The sequence below is a fragment of the Tachyglossus aculeatus genome, chromosome 2 (genome assembly GCF_015852505.1).
Source record: "Tachyglossus aculeatus isolate mTacAcu1 chromosome 2, mTacAcu1.pri, whole genome shotgun sequence".
NCBI lineage: Eukaryota > Metazoa > Chordata > Mammalia > Monotremata > Tachyglossidae > Tachyglossus > Tachyglossus aculeatus.
Window position 1 is genome coordinate 133,050,709 of NC_052067.1, and position 27,295 is coordinate 133,078,003.

At 44.4% G+C, this 27,295-nt stretch overlaps 1 protein-coding gene across 1 annotated transcript in view; it reads left to right on the forward strand.

Annotated features, from left to right (window-relative positions):
- The window catches only part of LOC119942349 (Ig heavy chain Mem5-like), a 29,093-nt gene extending 1,798 nt beyond the window's left edge, over window positions 1-27,295 (forward strand). The window contains exons 2-9 of the mRNA XM_038763102.1: window positions 3,347-3,452; window positions 6,225-6,526; window positions 14,019-14,079; window positions 18,851-19,126; window positions 20,467-20,529; window positions 23,960-24,022; window positions 26,850-26,963; window positions 27,195-27,295. Coding sequence (XP_038619030.1) covers window positions 3,347-3,452; window positions 6,225-6,526; window positions 14,019-14,079; window positions 18,851-19,126; window positions 20,467-20,529; window positions 23,960-24,022; window positions 26,850-26,962 — 984 coding nt within the window. The 3' untranslated portion in view covers window position 26,963; window positions 27,195-27,295. The remainder of the gene's footprint in view (window positions 1-3,346; window positions 3,453-6,224; window positions 6,527-14,018; window positions 14,080-18,850; window positions 19,127-20,466; window positions 20,530-23,959; window positions 24,023-26,849; window positions 26,964-27,194) is intronic.

Consider the following 27,295-nt stretch of genomic DNA (forward strand, 5'->3'; position numbering starts at 1 on the left):
TAAGTCACTTCACTTCTCTGGGCCTCAGTTCCCTCATCTGTAAAATGGGGATTAAGACTGTGAGCCCCACGTGGGACAACCTGATCACCTTGTAACCTCCCCAGCGCTTAGATCAGTGCTTTGCACATAGTAAGCGCTTTATAAATGCCATCATTATTATAGCGGCAAAGTAAGGTAGGAGTGGGCAAGGTGACTGAGTGCTTGCCACTAATTCCCTTAGTTCCTGAATCTCCTCTTTTCTCTGACCCTCAGAACCTTTGATCCTGCAAACTTAGCTTCTCTAATGCTAACCTTCTCACTGTGCCTCGATCTCATCTATTCATTCATTCAATCATATTTATTGAGCGCTTACTCTGTGCAGAGCGCTGTACTAAGCGCTTGGAAAGTCCAATTCAACAAGAGAGACAATCCCCTCCCACATGGTGCTTACAAACTAGAAGGGGGGGAGACAGACATCAAAACAAATAAGCAGGAATCAATATAAATAAATAGAAATATAGATATATACACATCAAAACAAGTAAACAGGCATCAATGTAAATCAATAGAATTATAGATATATATGTATATAATAATAATAATAATAATAATGATGATGATGATGGCATTCTTTAAGCGCTTACTATGTGTGAAGCACTGTTCTGAGCGCTGGGGAGGCTACCCAACTTGTACTTCCCAAGCGCTTAGTACAGTGCCCTGCACACAGTAAGCGCTCAATAAATACTATTGAATGAATGAATACAAGGTGATCAGGTTGTCCCACGTGGGGCTCACAGTCTTAATCCCCATTTTACAGATGAGGTAACTGAGGCTCAGAGAAGTGAAGGGACTTGCCCAAAGTCATGCAGCAGACAAGTGGCGGAGCTGGGATTAGAACCCATGACCTCAGACTCCCAAGCCCGGGCCCGTTCCACTGAGCCACGCTGCTTCCCAGTGCTGTGGGGTGGAGATTAAGGGGAGAGCAAAGGAAGCGAATCAGGGCAATGGGGGGGGGTGGAGATGAGGAATAGGGGGGCTTAGTCTGGGAAGGCCTCCTGGAGGAGGTGAGCTCTCAGTAGGGCCTTGAAGGGAGGAAGAGAGCTAGCTTGGCAGATGGGCAGAGGGAGGGCATTCCAGGTCAGGGGGAGGACGTGGGCCGGGGATCGATGGCGGGACAGGAGAGAACGAGGCACAGTGAGAAGATTAGAACCAGAGGAGTCGAGTGTGTGGGCTGGGATGAAGGAGGAGAGAACTATATGGCCACCCATCATTTGTTCACATCCTGCTTCTAGCTGGAACACCATAATCCGACAGACAATTACACTCCCCTTCTTCAAAGCCTTATTGAAGGCACCTCTCCTCCAAGAGGCCTTCCTTGACTAATTCCCCCTTTCGTCTTCCACTCCTTTCTACATCGCCCTGACTTGCTCTCTCTGTTCATACTCCCCGTTCTAGACTGTTTCCTTCTACTCTATTTATTTTATTTGTATATGTTTATTCTATTTATTTTATTTTGTTAATATGTTTTGTTTTGTTCTCCATCTCCCCCTTCTAGACTGTGAGCCCACTGTTGGGTAGGGACCATCTCTAGATGTTGCCAACTTGGACTTCCGAAGCACTTAGTACAGTGCTCTGCACACAGTAAGTGCTCAATAAATATGACTGAATGAATGAATGAATAAATACGATTGAATGAATGAATGAATGACTGTGAGCCCCCTGTTGGGTAGGGACCGTCTCTATAGATTGCCAACTTGTACTTCCCAAGCGCTTAGTCCAGTGCTCTGCACACAGTAAGCGCTCAATAAATACGATTGAATGAATGAATGAATGAACATCCCCCCCTCCCAGTCCCACAGTACTTCGGTATGTATCTGTAATTTATTTCTTTATATTAATGTCTGTCTCCCCACCTCTAGACTGTAAGCTCACTGTGAGCAGGTAATGTGTCTGTTTGTTGTTGTATTGTACTCTCCCAAGTGCTTAGTAAAGTGCTCTGCCCACAGTAAGTGCTCAATAAATATGATTGAATGAATAAATGAATGAATGAATCCTTCTCCCTTTTTTCCTCTTTCTTTCAAATATTCTCTCTTCCTGTGTTTTTGCAGACCAGTCTTTTTTATCACTAGTCCAATTTATATCGGCAAATTAAGGCACCCCACCCCCCAAATAACACAATACTGAGCCACATTAGGAAGGGTATAAACACAAAACAAAATAATAATAATAATAATAATGTCATTAATTAAGCACTTACTATGTGCAAAACACTGTTCTAAACTCTGGATAATGATGGCATTTGTTAAGTGCTTACTATGTGCAAAGCACTGTTTTAAGTGCTGGGGAGGATATAAGGTGATCAGGTTGTCCCATGGGGGGCTCACAGTCTTAATCCCCATTTTACAGATGAGGTAACTGAGGCACAGAGAATAATAATAATAATAATGATGGCATTTGTTAAGCACTTGCTATGTGCAAAGCAATGTTCTAAGCACTGGAGAGGATACAAGGTGATCAGGTTGTTCCACGGGGGGCTCACAGTCTTAATCCCCATTTTGCAGATGAGGTAACTGAGGCACAGAGAAGTAAAGTGACTCGCCCAAAGTCACACAGCTGACAATAATGATAATAATAATGATAATGGCATTTATTAAGTGCTTACTACGTGCAAAGCACTGTTCTAAGTGCTGGGGAAGATTTCAAGGTGATCAGATTGTCCCACGGGGGCTTCACAGTCTCCCAGCGCTTAGAACAGTGCTTTGCACATAGTAAGGCTTAACAAGTGCCATCATTATTATTAATCCCCATTTTCCAGATGAGGTAACTGAGGCACAGAGAAGTGAAGTGACTTGCCCAAAGTCACACAGCCGACAATTGGCGGAGCTGGGATCAGAACCCATGACCCCTGACTCCCAAGCCTGGGCTCTTTCCACTGAGCCACGCTGCTTCCCGGCAAGAAATTCCTTCGCCAAAGGTGTTGGTAGTCAAACCAGAATGATTCATCATCATCATCATCATCATCATCATCAATCGTATTTATTGAGCACTTACTGTGTGCAGAGCACTGTATTAAGCGCTTGGGAAGTACGAGTTGGCAACATATAGAGACAGTCCCTACCCAACAGTGGGCTCACAGTCTAAAAGGGGGAGACAGAGAACAAAACCAAACATACTAACCAAATAAAATAAATAGAATAGATAGGTACAAGTAAAATAAATAGAGTAATAAATATGTACCAACATATATACATATATACAGGTGCTGTGGGGAAGGGAAGGAGGTAAGAAGGGGGGGATGGAGAGGGGGATGGGGGGATTCAGGGAGAAGAATATTTGAAAAGGTTCTTTATGTCTCTCACTGGCCAAGCTTCAAAGAGAGGAATGTGGGGAGACTGGGAGGTTTCGGTTACGCTATGTGTCACTGTGCAATTACGACTACTACGGACCAGGGACAACAGTCACCGTAAAGCCATGTAAGTAACCGATTTCATACACTGATCCGTCACAGGCAGAAAGAAAAATGGGAAAAACCCGATCGCTTGGTGGAGATTGCATTATTTGTTCTTTCCAGGTTGGGGATTAAGTTGTCCAAGGGTAACTGTGGTTTCAGGAGCCAGTGATTCATTCATTCATTCATTCAATTGTATTTATTGAGCGCTTACTGTGTGCAGATCACTGTACTAAGCGCTTGGGCAGTAAATCCTAGGAGAGAAGTGCCTGCCCAGGAGGGATTTAAGGGTCCCACAGGCAGGTCTTCTGGGGTCTGTGCCTGTGTGGGGTTCTTGTCAGTGGAGGAGAGACCAGAGAGCTAAGGGACGGGGCAGTAGTGAAGCTCTAATCCCTTCTGTTTGGTTTGGTTTTTAACCCTCCCATCTCCTTGGGATTCTTAGGAGGGGTGGTGTCAGTTAATAACCTCCAAAAGGTCATCTGCCTCCCAGCAGAAACCATCCAGCCACCCCAGACTGAAAGGAATTGCTCCTTAAAAACCCCGGGGGAGAATCTTTCAGTCACCCACCCGATGGTCAGAAAGGCTTCCGTTATCAGAAAGTTCCCCTGAGCCTTCTCTGCCCTTTCCTCTGCAGGATCAGCCTGTTACCTTAGCTGGGATAGAGAAACAGGCTGTTCCCAAACTCCCAGATTTGGGGGAGCCGGGATTCTGCCCCCTCAGCCTCCCTTTACACTCAATGATCCCCACTGTTGGATAGGGACTGTCTCTATATGTTGCCAACTTGTACTTCCCAAGCGCTTAGTACAGTGCTCTGCACACAGTAAGCGCTCAATAAATACGATTGATGATGATTTGTTCCTTTCCCTCCCAGTTCCAAAAGTCTCTCGCACTTCTCCCGGTCCTTTCTGTTTCCTTTCCTGGTCCCCTCAGGGCCCTCCTCCCTTTTATTAATAATAATAACAATAATAATGATGATGGCATTTATTAAGCGCTTACTATGCGCAAAGCACTGTTCTAAGCGCTGGGGAGGTTACAAGATCAGGTTGTCCCACTGGGGGCTCACAGTCTTAATCCTCATTTTACAGATGAGGGAACTGAGGCCCAGAGAAGTGAAGTGACTTGCCCAAAGTCACCCAGCTGACATGACAATTGGTGGAGCCGGGATTTGAACCCACGACCTCTGACTCCCAAGCCCTGGCTCTTTCCACTGAGCCACGCTGCTTCTCTGCCCGGCTTCCCTAGCCGGTTGTGGCAGCCCAGTTCCCCTCTCTGTCTCATCGGTTTTCTTCTTCTAGACTGTGAGCCCACTGTTGGGTAGGGACCGTCTCTATATGTTGCCAACTTGGACTTCCCAAGCGCTTAGTACAGTGCTTTGCACACAGTAAGCGCTCAATAAATACGATTGATTGATTGATTCTCCTAGTGTAAGTCTGCGGCATTGGGATCTGCATTGCTCAAGAGCTGACCCAGCCCGTGATTCATTCAATCGTATTTATGGAGCGCTTACTGTGTGCTAAGCGCTTGAGAAGCAGCGTGGCTCGGTGGAAAGAGCCAGGGCTTTGGAGTCAGAGGTCACTTCACTTCTCTATGCCTCAGTTCCCTCATCTGTAAAATGGGGATTAAGACTGTGAGCCCCCTGTGGGACAACCTGATCAACTTGTAACCTCCCCAGCGCTTAGAACAGTGCTTTGCACGTAGTAAGCACTTAATAAATGCCATCGTTCTTAGTTTTTTTATTTAGAGAAGCAGTGCGGCTCAGTGGAAAGAGCGCGGGCTTGGGAGTCAGAGGTCATGGGTTCTAATCCCGGCTCTGCCACTTATCTGCTGTCTGACTTTGGGCAAGTCACTTCACTTCTCTGGGCCTCAATTACCTCATCTGTAAAATGGGGATGAAGACTGGGAGCCCCACGTGGGACAACCTGATCACCTTGTATCCCCCCCAGCACTTAGAACAGTGCTTGGCACATACTAAGCACTTAACAAATGCCATCATCATCATTATTATTATTATTACAAGTTGGCAACATATAGCGATTCATTCATTCAATCATATTTATTGAGCGCTTATTGTGTGCAGAGCACTGTACTAAGCGCTTGGGAAGTACAAGTTGGCAACATATAGAGACAGTCCCTACCCAGCAGCAGGCTCACAGTCTAGATTCATTCATTCATTCATTCAATTGTATTTATTGAGCACTTACTGTGTGCAGAACACTGTACTAAGTGCTTGGGAAGTACAAGTTGGCAACAACAGAGAAGCAGTGTGGCTCAGTGGAAAAGAGCACGGGCTTTGGAGTCAGAGGTCATGGGTTCAAATCCCGGCTCTGCCAGTTGTCAGCTGTGTGACTTTGGGCAAGTCACTTCACTTCTCTGGACCTCAGTTCCCTCATCTGTAAAATGGGGATTAAGACTGTGAGCCCCCCGTGGGACAACCTGATCACCTTGTAACCTCCCCAGCACTTAGAACAGTGCTTTGCACATAGTAAGCGCTTAATACATTATTAATACATAATTCAAGCGCTTAGTACATTGCTCTGCAAACAGTAAGTGCTCAATAAATACGATTGATTGATAATAAATGCCATAAAAAAACTATATAGAGATGGTCGCTACCCAACAACGGTCTCACAGCAATCCAAAGGGATGGGCTTACATGGTCAGGGGCTCCTTTGGATCAGATACCCAAGGTTTTCCTGACTTTATCCCAAGTGTCTTGGGCAAGGAGAATGGTCCTCATGCTTGGCCACTCTCCAAGCAGCTCTGTAATATCTCAACCTTCCCCGTTTCCTTCTGGCAGGGGCCGAGTCTCTGGTGGAGTCCGGGGGAGCTGTGAAACCGGCCGGAGAGTCTCTCCGTCTCTCCTGCACGGCCTCCGGATTCACCTTCAAGGACTACTCGATGGGCTGGTATCGTCAGGCTCCCGGGAGAGAGCCGGAATGGGTCTCCCACATTGACCCCACCGGGAAGACCTCGCAGCTCGCAGAGGCGGTGAAGGGCCGCTTCTCCATCTCCAGAAACAATGGCCGAGGCCTGCTGTACCTGTTGCTGGACAGCCTGAGACCCGGGGACAGCGGGCGGTATTACTGTGTGAGGCTCACAGTGAGGGAAAGGGATTGGGAGCCCCCACACAAACCGCTCCCTCCTCCCATTTGACCCTGACGGAGCTGAGCCTTGGGCTGCACAAAGCCACAGAGGAAACCAGTCACCCCAGCAGCAACGACTGGGAGGCGGAGCTCCGCCTGGGTCTGGTGGCACCGGAGACCCAGCAGGGAAGCATCGTCCGGGACTCTGAGCAAACTGCTAAAGATTGGAATTTCTGCTCCCAGGTCATTCCATCATTCACTCAGTCGTATTTATTGAGCACTTACTGTGTGTGCAGAGAATTTCGTTCGTTCATTCAATCACATTTATTGAGCACTTACTGTGTGTGCAGAGAATTTCGTTCATTCATTCAATCACATTTATTGAGCACTTACTGTGTGTGCAGAGAATTTCGTTCGTTCATTCAATCACATTTATTGAGCACTTACTGTGTGTGCAGAGAATTTCGTTCATTCATTCAATCACATTTATTGAGCACTTACTGTGTGTGCAGAGAATTTCGTTCATTCATTCAATCGTAATTATTGAGCACTTACTGTGTGTGCAGAGAATTTCGTTCATTCATTCAATCGTATTTATTGAGCACTTACTGTGTGTGCAGAGAATTTCATTCATTCATTCAATCGCATTTATTGAACACTTACCGTGTGTGCAGAGAATTTCGTTCATTCTTTCAATCGTATTTATTGAGCACTTACTGTGTGTGCAGAGAATTTCGTTCTTTCATTCAATCATATTTATTGAGCACTTACTGTGTGTGCAGAGAATTTCATTCATTCATTCAATCACATTTATTGAGCACTTACTGTGTGTGCAGAGAATTTCATTCATTAATTCAAACACATTTATTGAGCACTTACTGTGTGTGCAGAGAATTTCGTTCATTCATTCAATCACATTTATTGAGCACTTACTGTGTGTGCAGAGAATTTCGTTCATTCATTCAATCACATTTATTGAGCACTTACTGTGTGTGCAGAGAATTTCGTTCGTTCATTCAATCACATTTATTGAGCACTTACTGTGTGTGCAGAGAATTTCGTTCATTCATTCAATCACATTTATTGAGCACTTACTGTGTGTGCAGAGAATTTCGTTCATTCATTCAATCGTAATTATTGAGCACTTACTGTGTGTGCAGAGAATTTCGTTCATTCTTTCAATCGTATTTATTGAGCACTTACTGTGTGTGCAGAGAATTTCGTTCTTTCATTCAATCATATTTATTGAGCACTTACTGTGTGTGCAGAGAATTTCATTCATTCATTCAATCGCATTTATTGAGCACTTACTGTGTGTGCAGAGAATTTTATTCATTAATTCAAACACATTTATTGAGCACTTACTGTGTGTGCAGAGAATTTCGTTCATTCATTCAATCACATTTATTGAGCACTTACTGTGTGTGCAGAGAATTTCGTTCATTCATTCAATCACATTTATTGAGCATTTACTGTGTGTGCAGAGAATTTCGTTCATTCATTCAGTCGTATTTATTGAGCCCTACTGTGTGTGCAGAGAATTTCGTTCATTCATTCAATCGTATTTATTGAGCACTTACTGTGTGTGCAGAGAATTTCATTCATTCATTCATTCAATCGTAATTATTGAGCACTTACTGTGTGTGCAGAGAATTTCGTTCATTCATTCAATCGTATTTATTGAGCACTTACTGTGTGTGCAGAGAATTTCATTCATTCATTCAATCGCATTTATTGAACACTTACCGTGTGTGCAGAGAATTTCGTTCATTCTTTCAATCGTATTTATTGAGCACTTACTGTGTGTGCAGAGAATTTCGTTCTTTCATTCAATCATATTTATTGAGCACTTACTGTATGTGCAGAGAATTTCATTCATTCATTCAATCGCATTTATTGAGCACTTACTGTGTGTGCAGAGAATTTCATTCATTAATTCAAACACATTTATTGAGCACTTACTGTGTGTGCAGAGAATTTCGTTCATTCATTCAATCACATTTATTGAGCACTTACTGTGTGTGCAGAGAATTTCGTTCATTCATTCAATCACATTTATTGAGCATTTACTGTGTGTGCAGAGAATTTCGTTCATTCATTCAGTCGTATTTATTGAGCCCTTACTGTGTGTGCAGAGAATTTCGTTCATTCATTCAATCGTATTTATTGAGCACTTACTGTGTGTGCAGAGAATTTCATTCATTCATTCATTCAATCGCATTTATTGAACACTTACCGTGTGTGCAGAGAATTTCGTTCATTCTTTCAATCGTATTTATTGAGCACTTACTGTGTGTGCAGAGAATTTCGTTCATTCACTCTATCATATTTATTGAGCACTTACTGTGTGTGCAGAGAATTTCATTCATTCATTCAATCGCATTTATTGAGCACTTACTGTGTGTGCAGAGAATTTTGTTCATTCATTCAATCGTATTTACTGAGCACTTACTGTGTGTGCAGAGAATTTCATTCATTCATTCAATAGTATTTATTGAGCACTTACTGTGTGTGCAGAGAATTTCATTCATCCATTCAATCGTATTTATTGAGCACTTACTGTGTGTGCAGGGAATTTCATTCATTCATTCAATCGTATTTATTGAGCACTTACTGTGTGTGCAGAGAATTTCATTCATTCATTCAATCGTGTTTATTGAGCACTTACTGTGTGCAGAGAATTTCGTTCATTCATTCAGTCGTATCTATTGAGCACTTACTGTGTGTGCAGAGAATTTCATTCATTCATTCAACCGTATTTATTGAGCGCTTACTGTGTGCAGAGCACTGTACTAAGCACTTATGCAAGTTGAATACAATCTGTAATTTTTATATCTAGCCGGTATAAACATGATGGTTTGAACAAGGAAACTTGCTTTGATAGGTTCATTATGGAACTAACAATGTGTGGTGGGAAAAAAAAGGGATGTAAAGAAAATGTATGAGTTCCTTTCTTATATAATTTTGGATAAACTGGAAATGGAAATTTGGGGTAACAAAATGTTGTTCTGAGTAAAGGTAATAAATCAATCAATCATATTTACTGAGCGCTTACTGTGTGCAGAGCACTGTACTAAGCGCTTATGCAAGTTGAATACAATCTGTCATTTTTATATCTAGCTAGTATAAACGTGATGGTTTGACAAGGAAACTTGCTTTGATAGGTTCATTATGGAACTAACAATGTGTGGTGGGAAAAAAAAGGGATGTAAAGAAAATGTATGAGTTCCTTTCTTATATAATTTTGGATAAATGGGAAAATGGAAATTTGGGGGAACAAAATGTTGTTCTGAGTAAAGGTAATACTAATGACCGGAAGAGAAAATTTGGAATGATGACTGAGTCTGGATTTTTCACGAATTGAAATTGAAGGAGAATGACGATGACAATGATGATGATGATATTTAATAATAATAATGATGGCATTTGTTAAGCGCTTATTATGTGCCAAGCACTGTTCTAAGCCCTGGGTTAGATACAAGGTAATCAGGTTGTCCCACGTGGGGATCACAGTCTCAATCCCCATTTTACAGATGAGGTAATTTAGGCACACAGAAGTTAGGTGACTTGCCCAAAGTCACACAGCTGACAAGTGGCAGAGCTGGGATTAGAACCCACGACCTCTGTCTCCCAAGCCCGGGCTCTTTCCATTAATCCACGCTGCTTCTAAGGAATCTCTGTCAGGCAATGTGAGACCTATTGGGTTACAAAAAATTCTGGGGGAAAAGGACCCGGGAGTGGGACATCTCCTTATTTTCTTTCATTCATTCATTCAATCGTACCTCTCCATCTCCCCATCTTACCTCCTTCCCTTCCCCACAGCACCTGTATATATGTATATATGTTTGTACATATTTCTCTATTTATTTATTTTACCTGTACATATCTATTCTATTTATTTTATTTTGTTAGTATGTTTGGTTTTGTCCTCTGTCTCCCCCTTTTAGACTGTGAGCCCACTGTTGGGTGGGGACTGTCTCTATGTTGCCAGCTTGTACTTCCCAAGCGCTTAGTACAGTGCTCTGCACACAGTAAGCACTCAATAAATATGATTGACTGATTGATTGATTGATTGAGTGCTTACTGCGTGCACAGCACTGTACTAAGCGCTTGGGAAGTACAAGTTGGCAACATATAGAGACGGTCCCTACCCAACAGCGGGCTCACAGTCTAGAACTTCAAGTCCACCTAAAACCCCAGATCTCATAATGCCTATTAAGACTTAAATGGAACAGAATTGGGCTAAGAAACTTTGTCAGCCGTGCCAGCGCTTAGAACAGCGCTTTGCACATAGTAAGCGCTTAACAAATACCATCGTTATTATTACTCTGGGATAAGGGGGCAGCTGCACACAAAGGAGAGATTTAACTGCTGAACATTACAAATTAAATGCATTAGAAATGGGTTTGGTTTGTTCATCTTTGCTGGTTACATTGATCTTTTGGTTCAGATGCTTTTCTACTATAAAATTTCCACATTGTTAAGGGTTAAAACAAATCAATCAATCAATCAATCGTATTTATTGAGCGCTTGCTGTGTGCAGAGCACTGTACTAAGCGCTTGGGAAGTACAAGTTGGCAACATATAGAGACGGCCCCTACCCAACAGTGGGCTCAAATGAAAGCCCTAAATGCTGTCTCTACTATATCTTGCCCAATGGGGCTAGAAACAGATGAGTGTTTGTCCCTCTGTGTGCTTTGCATATGAAAAAGATAAGTTCTGGATGTTTATTTTGTCTTGGCAGTTGTGTTCCTTTTAATCAATCAATCGTATTTATTGAGCGCTTACTGTGTGCAGAGCACTGTACTAAGGGACTAGGGAAAGTACAGGCATCATATCTCAAGGATTTGGAGAGTAACAGAAGGATAATAAATTGTAAATACATGCTATGGCTCCGTGGAAAGAGCCCGGGCTTTGGAGTCAGAGGTCAGGGGTTCAAATCCCGACTCTGCTAACTGCCAGCTGTGTGACTTTGGGCAAGTCACTTCACTTCTCTGGGCCTCAGTTCCCTCATCTGTAAAATGGGGATGAAGACTGTGAGCCCCCCGTGGGACAACCTGAGCACCTTGTAACTTGAACAGTGCTTTGCACATAGTAAGCGCTTAATAAATGCCATTATTATCATTATTATTAAATATTACTGGGAATGATCTGTTATTTACAACCCAACCCATATCCTACCTCACCTCCCTTCTCTCTTTCTCCAGCCCAGCCTGCACCCTCTGCTCCTCTGCCACTGCTAACCTCCTCACTGTATCTTGTTCTCGCCCGTCCCGCCATCGACCCCCGGCCCACATCCTCCCCCTGGCCTGGAATGCCCTCCCTCCACCCATCCGCCAAGCTAGCTCTCTTCCTCCCTTCATAGCCCTACTGAGAGCTCACCTCCTCCAGGAGGCCTTCCCAGACTGAGCCTCATTTTTCCTCTCCTCCTCCCCATCCTCCCCGCCCTACCTCCTTCCCCTCCCCACAGCACCTGCATATATGCTTGTACGGATTTATTACTCTATTTTACTTGTACATATTTACTATGCTATTTATTTTGTTAATGATGTACATATAGAATGTGCATATATGTGCATATACGATGTGCAAGAGAAGCAGTGTGACTTGGTGGAAAGAGCCCGGGCTTTGGTCATGGGTTCAAATCCTGGCTCCGCCAATCGTCAGCTGGGTGACTTTGGGGAAGTCACTTCACTTCTCTGGGCCTCAGTTACCTCATCTGTAAAACGGGGGTTAAGACTGTGAGCCCCCCGTGGGACAACCCTGATCTCCTTCAAGCCCCATCGCTTAGAACAGTACTTTGCACATAACAAGCGCTTAATAAATGCCATCATCATATAGCTTTAATTCTATTTGTTCTGACAATTTTGACACCAGTCCACAAGTTTTGTTTTGTTGTCTGTCTCCCCCTTCTAGACTGTGAACCTGTTGTTGTGTAGGGACCGTCTCTATATATTGCCAACTTGTAGTTCCCAAGTGCTTATTACAGTGCTCTGCACACAGTAAGCGCTCAATAAATAGGATTGAATGATGAATTAATTTACAGCCGCACCCACGCCCTTCTAAGGCCAACCTACTTATTGTATCTCAGTCTCATCTGTCTTGCTGCTGGTTCCATACCCTTGTCCTCCCTCTGCCCTAGAACGTCCTTCCACTTCATTTTTCTAAAAATCATTCAGACCCCACCTCCCTTCTCAAGAACTGCAGTGGTTGCCCATCCACCTCCACATCAAACAGCAATTCCTTACCCTCCTCTTTAAAGAGCTTCCTATCCTACCTCACTGATGTCTTACTACAGCCCAGCCCTCACACTTCATTCCTCTAGCACCAGCTAGCTCACTGTGCCCAGGGCTCATTTATCATTCATTCAATCATATTTATTGAGCGCTTACTGTGTGCAGAGCACTGTACTAAGCACATAGTACACCTATCTTGCCACTGACCACTTTCCCACATCCTCCTTCTGGCCTGGAAACTCCCTCCTCTTCCAAATACAGCAGACCACCACTCTCCCCACCTTCAAAGTCTTATTAAGGTCACATCTCCGGGAGGCCTTCCCAGATTGAGCCTTCTTTTCCCTGATTCCCTCTCCCTTGTGCAGAATCTATGCACTTGGATAATAATAATAATAATAATAATAATAATAATAATAATAATAATGATGGCATTTGTTAAGCACTTATGTGCAAAGCACTGCTCTAAGTGCTTAGTACAGTGCTCTGCACACAGTAAGCGCTCAATAAATATGATTGATTGATACAAGGTGATCAGGTTGTCCCACATGGGGCTCACAGTCTTCATCCCCATTTTGCAGATGAGGTAACTGAGGCACAAAGAAGTTAAGTGGATCTATACCCCTTTAAGCACTTGATAATAATTCCCACCTTCAGCCCCACAACACTTCGGTACGTTGCCGCGATTTACTCATCTATTTATTTCTATTAATTCATTCATTCATTCAATCGTATTTATTGAGCACTTACTGTGCGCAGAGCACTGTACTAAGCGCTTGGGAAGTCCAAGTCGGTAACATATCGAGACAGTCCCTACCCAACAACGGGCTCACAGTCTAGAAGAGGGAGACAGACAACAAACCAAAACATGGAGACAGGTGATAACAATAATAATAGTAATAATGGCATTTATTAAGTGCTTACTATGTGCGAAGCACTGTTCTAAGCACTGGGGAGGTTACAAGGGGATCAGGTTGTCCTATAGGGGGTTCACAGTCTTCATCCTCAACAGGTGATGTCTGTTCCCCACTCTAGACTGTAGGCTGGTAGCCTGGGAATAGGTTTAGCAACCCAAGTACTTCGGTGTAGCACTATGAGCAAGGTAAAGCACTCAATAAATAGCACTGACTGGGTGATTAACTGAGCCCTGCAGACCGTTAAACCCCAGGAAAATCCCTTCCACTATCGTGTCTTTCATCTCAGGTGCTTGACTCAGGCAGACTCAGAGCACAGGCTGGGGCAGGGTTTTTGTTAAGCCACGTATCACTGGGACAGGGGAAAGACAATGATGCAAAACTAACTTTCCACAATGGAACGGAAGTTACAGTGGAACCAAGTAAGTGCCACATGAATATTGTTTTTTCATGGTAGGAAAGGTGTTTGGTGAGAGGAAAATCATTTGGTAGCACACCGGGGAGAGGCACAGGCCCTATCCAGTCAGTTTTTAGCTCTTCATTTCATGCCAAGGGCACCTAGACTTAAAAGAACAGACATGGTCCATCCCTCAATCATTCATTCATTCAATTGTATTTACTAAGCGCTTACTGTGTGCAGATCACTGGACTAAGCGCTTGGGAAGTGCAAGTTGGCAACATATAGAGATGGTCCCTACCCAACAGCGTGCTCACAGTCTAGAAGGGGGAGACGGACAACAAAACAAAACCTATTGACAAAATAAAATAAATAGAATAGTAAATATGTACAAATAAAATAAATGGAGTAATAAATCTGTACAAACATATATACAGGTGCTGTGGGGAGGGGAAGGAGGTAAGGCGGAGGGGAAGGAGAAGGAGAGGAAGGAGGGGGCTCAGTGTGGGAAGGCCTCCTGGAGGAGGTGAGCTCTCAGGAGGGCTTTGAAGGGAGGAAGAGAGCGAGCTTGGCGGATGGGCAGAGGGAGGCCATTCCAGGCCCGGAGGAGGACGTGGGCCGGGGGTCGATGGCGGGACAGGCGAGAATGAGTCCCGATGAGGAGATTAGCGGCAGAGGAGCGGAGGGTGCGGGGTGGGCTGGAGAAGGAAAGAAGGGAGGTGAGGTAGGAGGGGGCGAGGGGATGGATAGCCTTGAAGCCCAGGGTGAGAAGTTTCTGCCTGATGCGCAGATTGATTGGTAGCCACTGGAGATTTTTGAGGAGGGGAGTAACATGCCCAGAGCGTTTCTGCACAAAGATAATCAGTTCTATTGAGCGCTTATTGTGTGTAGAGCACTGTACTAAGTTCTGGGTAGAGTACACTACAAGAGAGTTTGTAAACAAATTCCCTGCCCACAAGGAACTTAAGATCTCATTTTTTAACTGCCTTTGGTCTACCCTAAAAGTCCGAGTGAGAGTTGTGGTATTATAATAATGCTGATGGTATTTGTTAAGTGCTTACTATGTGCCAAGCACTATTCTAAGCGCTGGAGTAGATACAAGGTCATCAGGTTGTCCCACGGGGCTCACGGTCTTAATCCCCATTTTGCAGATGTGGTAGCTGAGGCACAGAGAACTGAAGTGACTTGTCCAAAGTCAATCAATCAATCGCATTTATTGAGCACTTACTGTGTGCAGAGCACTGTATTAAGCGCTTGGGAAGTACAAGATGGCAACATATAGAGACAGTCCCTACCCAACAGTGGGCTCACAGTCTAAAAGTGGGGGACAGAGAACAAAACCAAACATACTAACAGAATAAAATTAATAGAATAAATATGTACAAGTAAAATAAATAAATTTTTATTTATTTATGTCAGACAGCTGCTAAGCGGCAGCACCAGGATTAAAACCCACGTCCTCTGACTTCCAAGCCTGTGCTCTTTCAATTAAGGCACACTGCTTCACGCTGATTTTGGTCAGGTCCTGGGCCTGTGGGTTGGGGCTGTAAACGTTATCAGAGGACATATTTGGTTTTGCTAGAAGGATGCTTTGATAACCTAGCCTAAAAATCCTTGAACCAAGCTCCTACTGTGTGCAAAATGCTGTCCTACAGGGGTCTGAGAATATGTACCTGAAGTAATATACACAGCCCCTACCCTTGAGGAGTTTACAATCCACAGCTCCTACCTCTATGGTTTCCTCCTCTTCTAGACTGTGAGCCCACTGTTGGGTAGGGACCGTCTCTATATGTTACCAACTTGTACTTCCCAAGCGCTTAGTACAGTGCTCCGCACACAGTAAGCGCTCAATAAATACGATTGATTGAAAATAAACCTGAGAGTATTCCAAGGTCTTACACGGAGTGCCAGGGGAAGTCATAAATGAAGAGATCAAGAAATCCATTCATTCACTCACACATTCAGTTGTATTAATTGAGCACTTACTGTGTGAAGAGCACTTAAATAAGTGCTTGGGAGAGTACAATAATTCCTTGCCTACAACAAGCTTACAGTTTAGAGGGGTGAATGAATGGTGATAGGGGAGAGACAGGATTATTTGTCAAGTAGGGCTTATTCAAGCGTGAGATAGGGCAGATAAGAGGTTGTGATGATGTTTCATTTGCACCGTTACCGTGTGGTTTGCCACATCTAAGGGAAACCTCATTCAGCAGCTCCTGAGATGAGCCTCTGGGGCTGGAGGGGCTTAAACAGCAGGGAGACATGAGGAAAGATTCCCCTCCCAGTCTGGAAACCATTCAGAGCCACCTGGCCTTGAATCTGGCCCATGGATGGCAGGAGGTTCAGCCCCTAACTGGCCCCAGGTTTAGGCCTTCGGATTAGCAATGATAACTGCGGTATTTACTATTCATTCATTCAATCGTATTCATTCATTCAATCGTATTGAGCACTTACTGTGTACAGAGCACTGTACTAAGCGCTTGGGAAGTACAAGTTGGCAACATATAGAGACGGTCCCTACCCAACAGCCGACTCAGAGTCTAGAACATTTACTGCGGTCCAGACACTAAGCACTGGGGTACATACAAACTAATCGGGATGGAAACAGTACCTTTCCCACATAGGGGTCACAGACTTAATCTTATTTTACAGATTCATTCATTCAATCGTATTTATTGAGCACTTACTGTGTACAGAGCACCGTACTAAGCACTTGGGAAGTACAAGTTGGCAACATATGGAGACGGTCCCTACCCAACAGCGGGCTCACAGTCTAGAACATTTACTATATTCCAGACACTAAGCACTGGGGTATATACAAGCTAATCGGGATGGACACAGTACCTCTCCCACATAGGGGTCACAGACTTAATCCTATTTTACAGATTCATTCGTTCAATCGTATTTATTGAGCGCTTACTGTGTGCAGAGCACTGTACTAAGCACTTGGGAAGTACAAGTTGGCAACATATAGAGATAGTCCCTACCCAACAGCGGACTCAGAGTCTAGAACATTTACTACGTTCCAGACACTAAGCACTGGGGTATATACAAGCTAATCGGGATGGGCACAGTACCTCTCCCACATAGGGGTCACAGACTTAATCCTATTTTACAGATTCATTCGTTCAATCGTATTTATTGAGCTCTTACTGTGTGCAGACAGTGCTTTTAGACTGTGAGCCCACTGTTGGGTAAGGACTGTCTCTATATGTTGCCAATTTGTACTTCCCAAGTGCTTAGTACAGTGCTCTGCACATAGTAAGTGCTCAATAAATATGATTGATGATGATGCAGAGCACTGTACTAAGCGCTTGGGAAGTACAAGTCGGCAACAAACAGAAGCAGCATGGCTCAGTGGACAGAGCACAGGCTTTGGAGTCAGAGGTCATGGGTTCAAATTCCTGCTCCGCCAACTGTCAGCGGTGTGACTTTGGGCAAGTCACTTCACTTCTCTGGGCCTCAGTTACCTCATCTGTAAAATGGAGATTAAAACTGTGAGCCCCCAGTGGGACAACCTGATCACCTTGTAACCTCCCCAGTGCTTAGAACAGTGCTTTGCACATAGTAAGCGCTTAATAAATGCCATTATTATTATTAGTATTATTATTTTCAGCTGTGTGACTTTGGGCAAGTCACTTCACTTCTCTGGGCCTCAGTTACCTCATCTGTAAAATGGAGATTAAAACTGTGAGCACCCCCATGGGACAACCTGATCACCTTGTACCCTCCCTGGTGCTTAGAACAGTGCTTTGCACATAGTAAGTACTTAATAAATGCCATTATTATTATTCATTCATTCATTCAATCGTATTTATTGAGTGCTTACACTGTGCAGAGCACTGTACTAAACACTTGGGAAGTACAAGTTGGCAACACATTGAGACGGTCTCCACCCAACAGCGGGCTCACGGTCTAGAAGGGGGAGACAGAGAACAAAACAAAACATTAACAAAATAAAATTAGAATAAATATGTACAACTTAAATAAATAAATAAATATTATTATTATTATTAACTATCAGCTGTGTGACTTTGGGCAAGTCACTTAACTTCTCTGTGCCTCAGTTACCTCATCTGCAAAATGGGGATTAAGACTGTGAGCCCCCTGTGGGCCAACCTGATCACCTTGTATCCTCCCCAGCACTTAAAACAGTGTTTTGCACATAATAAGCACTTAAATGCCATTATTATTATTATTATTATTATTCTCTGTACCTCAGTTACTTCATCTGTGAAATGGGGATTCCATTATTATTATTATTATTATTATTATTATTATTCTCTGTGCCTCAGTTACTTCACCTGTAAAATGGGGATTAAGACTGTGAGCCCCCCCATGGGTCAACCTGATCACCTTGTATCCTCCCCAGCGCTTAGAACCGTGCATTGCACATAGTAAGCACTTAAACACCATCGTCATTAATCTTATTATGATATAGAGACGGTCCCGATCATCATCACCATCAATCGTATTTATTGAGCGCTTACTATGTGCAGAGCACCGTACTAAGCGCTTGGGAAGTACAAATTGGCAACATATAGAGACAGTCCCTACCCAACAACGGGCTCACAGTCTAGAAGACGAGGGAACTAGGCACAGAGAAGTGGCTTGCCCAAGGTCCCAGCAGACAAGGGGCTAAATCAGGTTCTTCTGACTCCCAAGAAGCCCGTGCTCAATCCACTAGGCCATGTTGCTTCTCTTACTGGGGGAGGCAGAGTTAACGAGGGGCCTGGCAGGTGGGTAGGATGGAATCCGCTTCCTCTGGGAGCCTTCCCAAACTGGACATGTTTCAGGAGTCCGAGCCAAATCCCAGCCCAGGGTCTTCGTCCTGAGGAACCAGAGCTTCGCCGCTTGCCTGGTGAAGGATTTCTACCCCAAGGAGCTGAGCCTGACTCTGTCCGCCCGCCGCCCGCCACTCACGGAGCCTCTCCAGGCCACGGCCCGCACGGCCCAGGGAACCTACAGCGCTGTCGGGATCGGACAGTTCGGCGAGGAGGATGCGGTGACCTGCTCTGTGCGGCACGGCTCGCTGCAGATGGACGTGACCGAAGAGCGGGACGCAGCCCCAGGTCAGGGGTAGAATGATAATAATAATAATGATGGCATTTATTAAGCGCTTACTATGTGCACAGCACTGTTCCAAGCGCTGGGGAGGTTACAAGGTGATCAGGTTGTCCCTCGGGGGGCTCACAGTCTTAATCCCCGTTTTACAAATGAGGCAACTGAGGCCCAGAGAGTAATAATAGTAATAATGATGGCATTTATTAAACGCTTACTATGTGCACAGCACTGTTCCAAGCGCTGGGGAGGTTACAAGGTGATCAGGTTGTCCCTCGGGGGGCTCACAGTCTTAATCCCCGTTTTACAGATGAGGCAACTTAGGCACAGAGAGTAATAATAGTAATAATGATGACATTTATTAAGCGCTTACTATGTGCACAGCACTGTTCCAAGCGCTGGGGAAGTTACAAGGTGATCAGGTTGCCCCTCGGGGGGCTCACAGTCTTAATCCCCGTTTTACAGATGAGGCAACTTAGGCACAGAGAGTAATAATAGTAATAATGATGACATTTATTAAGCGCTTACTATGTGCACAGCACTGTTCCAAGCGCTGGGGAGGTTACAAGGTGATCAGGTTGTCCCTCGGGAGGCTCACAGTCTTAATCCCCGTTTTACAGATGAGGCAACTGAGGCCCAGAGAGTAATAATAATAATGATGATGGCATTTATTAAGCGCTTACTATGTGCACAGCACTGTTCCAAGCGCTGGGGAGGTTACACGGTGATCAGGTTGTCCCTCGGGGGGCTCACAGTCTTAATCCCCATTTTACAGATGAGGCAACTTAGGCCCAGAGAGTAATAATAATAATAATGATGATGCCATTTATTAAGCGCTTACTATGTGCACAGCACTGTTCCAAGCGCTGGGGAGGTTACAAGGTGATCAGGTTGTCCCTCGGGGGACTCACAGTCTTAATCCCCATTTTACAGATGAGGCAACTGAGGCCCAGAGAGTAATAATAATAATGATGATGGCATTTATTAAGCACTTACTATGTGCAAAGCGCTGTTCTAAGCACTGGGGAGGGGGTATGGGGGTAGGGAATGGAGGGCTGGGGTGTGGGACCCAGGGGGGCTCAGGGGGTCCACGGTGGCCGGGTCTGATGCTGAACCCCTACTGATAGCCTGTCGTGTGATCTCCAGAGCGAGGCAGTGCTGGAGGAGACGTTGTCTCCTCCTTCTCTTCCTCTTACCGTCTCCCGCATCCCTGGGGGGGCCCTACCTCCTTTCCCAGAGGCTCTTGGGGACTCATTGATCCAAAAATCAAGAGGTCTGAGGGCCCAGAGACAGGACTTCCAGCAGGAAATCCCAGATCACCAGGAATCTGACGATGCTTTTCTTATTGCAGCACATCCCCGTTCAGAAAAGTCCAGGCAGTCTGACCCTGCTGGTCCAGAAAGACGTTCCACAGGTGAATTATAACTGAGGGTTCTTCCCTCAAAGATTTTCATCTCTTCCCCTGCTTCTGGATTTTATTCCCTTGACAACCTGTAACCTATCATCATCAATCGTATTTATTGAGCGCTTACTATGTGCAGAGCACTGGACTAAGCGCTTGGGAAGTACAAATTGGCAACATATAGAGACAGTCCCTACCCAACAGTGGGCTCACAGTCTAAAAGGGGGAGAGAGAGAACAAAACCAAACATACTAACAAAATAAAATAAATAGAATAGATATGTACAAGTAAAATGAATAAATAGAGTAATAAATCTGTACAAACATATATACATATATACAGGTGCTGTGGGGAAGGGAAGGAGGTAAGGTGGGGGGGATGGAGAGGGGGACAAGGGAGAGAGGAAGGAAGGGGCTCAGTCTGGGAAGGCCTCCTGGAGGAGGTGAGCTCTCAGCAGGGCCTTGAAGGGAGGAACCTATTGTAACCAAAATCTCTCCTACTTTGTTTTCAGTTTCTTATGGTTTAACACCTGTATATATGTCCTGTATATATGTATATGTGTTTGTACATATTTATTACTCTATTTATTTATTTATTTTACCTGTACATATCTATTCTATTTATTTTATTAGTATGTTTGGTTCTGTTCTCTGTCTCCCCCTTTCAGACTGTGAGCCCACTGTTGGGTAGGGACTGTCTCTATATGTTGCCAACTTGTACTTCCCAAGCGCTTAGTACAGTGCTCTGCACACAGTAAGCGCTCAATAAATACGATTGATTGATTGATTGATTGATAACGCTTTTGGTACATGAAGAATAACCGGCCAAGTTCCACCCCATAAATTCTGTTAATAGGCATCGCCCTTTAGTCTTCTCTTCTCCAGGCTAAGCACTGCCAATTCCTCTCATCTTTCCCTGCAGCATCTATTTTCCACCCCTATCAGTATTAACTGTCACTCTTCTTCTGACTTTTCTAGTTTCTTCACATTCTTTACAAAATGAACAAAACACCACCCACTGTGCTAACAAGGGTCCAACCAAGGCAGAACATAATGGAAAAATCTTGGCCCAACTCCTCTGAGTGCTCTGCTGTCTTTTTAAAGAGAACTCTATATTGTTGATGTATAAAAATCACCTTAGGTTCCCCCATGACTCCCTGCTCACAGCCTTTGAAGGCTTCCTTCAAAGCCTTATTCAAATCACATCTCCTTCAAGAGACATTCTCCCACTAAGCCCCTATTCTCTCTCCTTTCTGCATCGCCTATGCCCCTGGATAATAATAATAATAATGATGATGGCATTTATTAAGCGTTTACTATGGGCAAAGCACTGTTCTAAGTGCTGGGGAGGTGACAAGGTGATCAGGTTGTCCCACGGGGGACTCACAGTCAATCCCCATTTTACAGATGAAGTAACTGAGGCACAGAGAAGTTAAGTGATTTGCCCAAAGCCACACAGCTGACAATTGGTGGAGCTGGGATTTGAACCCATGACCACTGACTCCAAAGCCCGGGCTCTTTCCACTGAGTGATGCTGCTTCTCTATCTTTAAAATCTCTACATATCCAACTTAAAGGGTGGATCTGCACCCTTTAAGTACTTGATATTCATCCCACCCTCAGCCTCACAAAACATATCCAAATAATAATAATAATAATAATAATAATAATAATAATGGTATTTGTTAAGCACTTACTATGTGTAAAGCACTGTTCTAAGTGCTGGGGGGAATACAAGGTGATCAGGTTGTCCCACGTGGGGCTCACAGTCTTAATCCCCATTGTACAGATGAGGGAACTGAGGCACAGAAAAGTTAAGTGACTTGCCCCAAGTCTCATAGCTGACAATTGACGGAGCCAGGATTTGAACCTATGATGTGACTCCAAAGCCTGAGCCCTTTCCACTGAGCCACGCTGCCATATCCATATCTATAATCTCTCTATATAGATTATAATATATAATTATATAATAATTATATAATTATTATTCATTTTACTGTCTCCCCCTTAGACTGTAAACTCCTTGTGGTCAAGGAACAGTTCTACAAACTCTGATGCATTGTACTCTCCCAAGTGTTTAGTATAGTGCTCTGAATACAATAAGCCCCCAATAGATACCAATGATTGATTGATTGCCAGTAGTTATGTCCTCCCAGCCCCCAAAGATGTTCATCTTTCGTGCCTATGTGCCCCTCTTGGCACTTTATAACACTGATCCAGTTAGTTTAAATGTGTTTTACCTCCATCCCTCCCTCTCAAAGCATTCAAAATCTACCATATTTAGTGTCTTCTGTAATTTCACAAGGAAGTTTTTGATTCCTTTGCCTTTTGTCTTTGTTCTGCACTGGTCTCTCTCATCTCCGCTCTTCTTGAAGACACATAATTACCATAATGGGAGTTTGAGTCCAGATGTCTTCTCTAACGGTACCCCCTTCCCTCACCATGAAATCACTGCCACCACCATTAGACTGGATCAAATTCAATCCAGTCTTCTCCTCCAAGAAGCCTTCCCTAAGCCCTCCTCATCTCTTCTCCTCCTCCTTTCTGCATCACCCTGACTTGCTCCTTTCATTCATCCTTCCTCCCATCCCCACAGTACAGATGTATATATCTGTAATTTATGTATATATTTATGGTTGTTAATGTCTGTCTCCCCCTCTAGACTGTGAGCTCACTGTGGGTAGGGAATGTGTCTGTTGATATATTGTATTCTCCCAAGTCCTTAGTACAAGTTTCTTTACACACAGTACTGCTCAATAAATACAACTGAATGAATGAATGAATGAATTAGCTCAATAAATACCACCGAATGAATGAATGAATTAATTAATCTCCATCGTCAAGCAAGTGGGCTACTGTTGCAGGACTGTGAGCCCGTTGTTGGGTGGGGACCGTCTCTATATGTTGCCAACTTGTACTTCCCAAGCGCTTAGTACAGTGCTCTGCACACAGTAAATGCTCAATAAATATGATTGAATGAACGCATGAATGAGTGGAAAGTTGGCCAATCTCCCCTCCCTATTTATATTCTGCAGTCATGCCTCCATAATCCTGGCTGTGCCATTTCTTCTTCATAACTCCCAGATTCCCTGATTAGACTATAGCCAGCTTAAAATCAGTGCGTGCATCACACTAAACTGATTGCCTGTCATGGTTCAGGAAAAAAACAAACGAAAAGAAATCCAATTAGATCCTCCCTAGCCCCAGTCTTTACTACGGGCCTTCCCTTCTGGGGCTTATTGATAGAATCATAACTTGGCAGGTCAAAAAGTGTTCATGTATCCCTTTCCCAGAGTCTCTCCGGGACTCCATCTGGGCCAATGCCTCAGGGATCAGGGTAACTGATGGTCCAGAGACGGTATTCCCTGCAGGAGGCCGCTCTGAGCTAAAAGATGGTCTCAGGCTGAGAATACTTGGAAGCTGATGATACTTTCCTTGTTTCAGCACATCCCGAGCCAGAAAATCCTGAAGAATCTGTCCTCACCTGTTCAGAACAGAGCCTCACAGGTGAGTTGTAACTGAGGGGCAAAAATCGGTATCTGTTCTTTTCTTTGAAGACCTTCATGGATGGAGACTGCCTCTCCTCCCTCGTCACCTGTTTGTGGATTTTATTACCTTGACAGCCGGGAAGTTTTCCTCTCTGTCCAACTGAAATCTCTCCTACTTTCATTTCAACAATTTCTTATTATTCAATCCTCAGTGACATATATTCAATATTTTATATATTAATATATTCAGTGTTGTTAATGACGTGCATCTAGCCTTATTTTTATTTATTCTGATGACTTGACACCTGTCCACATGTTTCATTTTGTTTTCTGTCTCCCCCTTCTAGACTGTGAGCCCATTGTTGGGTAGGGACCGTTTCTATATGTTGCCAACTTTTACTTCCCAAGCGCTTAGTACAGTGCTCTGCACACAGTAAGCGCTCAGTAAATACGATTGAATGAATGAATGAATATTTCACTGGTGAGGAGGTTTTGCAGTGTTTTCCATGCACACTGGGGATTGTCTGTAAAAACACATTGGATAGATTATAGCCAGCTTTAAAGTTAATGTATATACTACACTTGAATAGAAGGAATTATTGGTCATGTTAACAATATAGAAGTAAATCCCGCTAAATCTCCCAGCCGTAGACCCAGCCTTGACTGGCCACACCCGATATTTCCTGGTTTACACTTCTTGTCTGTAAATTTCCCTCTCTGCACCATCCATGGCTGCAGCTTGCCGTACCACCACTCCCACCCAGCATCCCGAGGTAACATTCCTTTGCTAGCACTTTAGTCCCTAAGTCTTTCAGACCTTTAGTAGTAATAATAAATACCGTTACTACTTATTACTACAATAATAATAATAATGATGGCATTTGTTAAGCACTTACTATGTGTAAAGCACCGTTCTAAGCGCTGGGGGGATACAAGGTGATCAGTTTGTCCCACTTGGGGCTCACAGTCTTAATCCCCATTTTGCAGATGAGGGAACTGAGGCATAGAGAAGTTAAGTGACTTGCCCGAAGTCACAGCTGATAATTGGCGGAGACGGGATTTGAACCCATGACCTCTGACTCCAAAGCCCGTGTTCTTTCCATTGAGCCACGCTGCTTCTCTTACTACCTTAACTCCAGGGCCAAATCGGGAATCAAAACAAACGGAAAACCAAAGATTCCATTTCTCTGCTTCTCTTTTAAAATATTGTGTCCTTTTTCCTCTCCAGTAGCTAACTTACACTCCTTTTCTCTGATGGGGCCTATCTCTGATTACCCAGAGCAGATATGTGATAGCTAATGCAGGTTCTCATTTGTGGATTTCATTCCTCCAAATCCTCTCTGACCTGGGCCGGTCATCGAGTATTGCTTTAGGAAAAGGTTTTCTGGGATTTTCTATTGCTCAGCCTGTTTCTCAGTCAACATAACCCCCTTTGGCTAGGATGGGAATCTTCTGTTCCCACAGGTCTGGATGGGTGTGGGATAGAACTTGGATTTAAAATCATTGTCCTTGTAATTGCTCCTTACCAAGGTCATCATCATCAATCGTATTTATTGAGCGCTTACTGTGTGCAAAGCACTGTACCAAGGTCTTCTTAACACATAATAAGAATAATAATAATAATAAAGGCATTTGTTAAGCACTATGTGTCAGGCACTGTACTAAGCGCTGGGCTGTATACAAACAATTGGGTTAGACACAGTCCCCGTCCCACATCATCATCATCAATCGTATTTATTGAGCGCTTACTATGTGCAGAGCACTGTACTAAGCGCTTGGAAAGTACAAATTGGCAACATATAGAGACAGTCCCTACCCAACAGTGGGCTCACAGTCTAAAAGAGGGCTCACCATCTCAATCCCCATTTTACAGATGAGGGACCTTGCCCAAAGCCACATAGCAGACAACTGGCGGAGCCAGGATTAGAACCCACGACCTTCTGTCTCCCAGGCACATGCTGCATCCACTATGCAGGAGAAGCAGCATGGCTCAGTGGAAAGAGCCTGGGCTTTGGAGTCAGAGGTCGTGGGTTCAAATTCCCACTCCACCACTTGTCAGCTGTGTGACTTTGGGCAAGTCACTTAGCTTCTCTGTGCCTCAGTTAGTTACCTCATCTGTAAAATGGGGATGAAGACTGTGAGCCCCCCCGTGGGACAACCTGATCACCTTGTAACCTCCCCAGTGCTTAGAACAGTGCTTTGCACATAGTAAGCACTTAATAAATGCCATTATTATTATTAAAATGGGGATTAAGACTGTGAGCCCCCTGTGGGACAACTTGATCACCTTGTAACCTCCCCAGCGCTTAGAACAGTGCTTTGCACATAGTAAGCGCTTAATAAATGCCATTATTATTATCATGCCATGCTGCTACCCGTAGTCTTCAACTCTGCTTTCCTCTCCCTGAGAGCTTGCAGGGAGCAGGAGGCCTGGAGCTGCCCTATTATGGAGGGGATGGACAGGGGCTGGAGGCTGTTCTCTATCTCCCCCTTTTAGACTGTGAGCCCACTGTTGGGTAGGGACTGTCTCTATATGTTGCCAACTTGGACTTCCCAAGCGCTTAGTACAGTGCTCTGCACACAGTAAGTTCTCAATAAATATGATTGATTGATTAATTGATTTAGACTATAGGGAAAGGCTTAGTCTAGTGCTCAGAGGCTGGAGAGGCTGTACTGGTCTCCAACTAGGAGGCGTGGGTCTGGAGGATTTAATTTTGTTCAGAACAGAACTGGGGTCTGAACTCTTTCAGCCAGAGGACAGAGTCCCTAGTCTCCCCAGGGATCACCTGTGGATCGGGGGCCCACCATTCTCCTGGTGAGACCCGATGCCACTCTGCTTTACACAGGGGACCGCGAGTGGGGCAACACACTGTCCACTGTCATTCTGGCGCTCAGAATCCTGCTCGTGAAAAGTGTCGCACTCAATCTTCTTCTGACAGTCCGGGCCTCTTGCCGCTGAGGTAAGTGTTGCTCCCTCTTATCTGAGACCCCTACAGAGAGGGGACCGACCAAACTGGCTCCCCCACGGCACAGGAGTCTGCTGGCTCAATGAGCCAGTGGAGGTGAAGATGCTGGGAAGATGGAGAGTATCAATGAGTCGTGTCCCTGATCGTCCTGTGTCCAGAGCTGGTGGCAGGGGATGGGCCCTAGATCTTCAGGAGCTTGATTAATTTAGGTTATTTCTCTTCTAGGCTGCTGGAGCCTCCTGTCTGGGACAAACCATCCTTTGTTTCCACTGGCCCTGAATCATTTCCCTCCCTGGTGTCTGGAATAAAGACCTGTTGCTGACCCA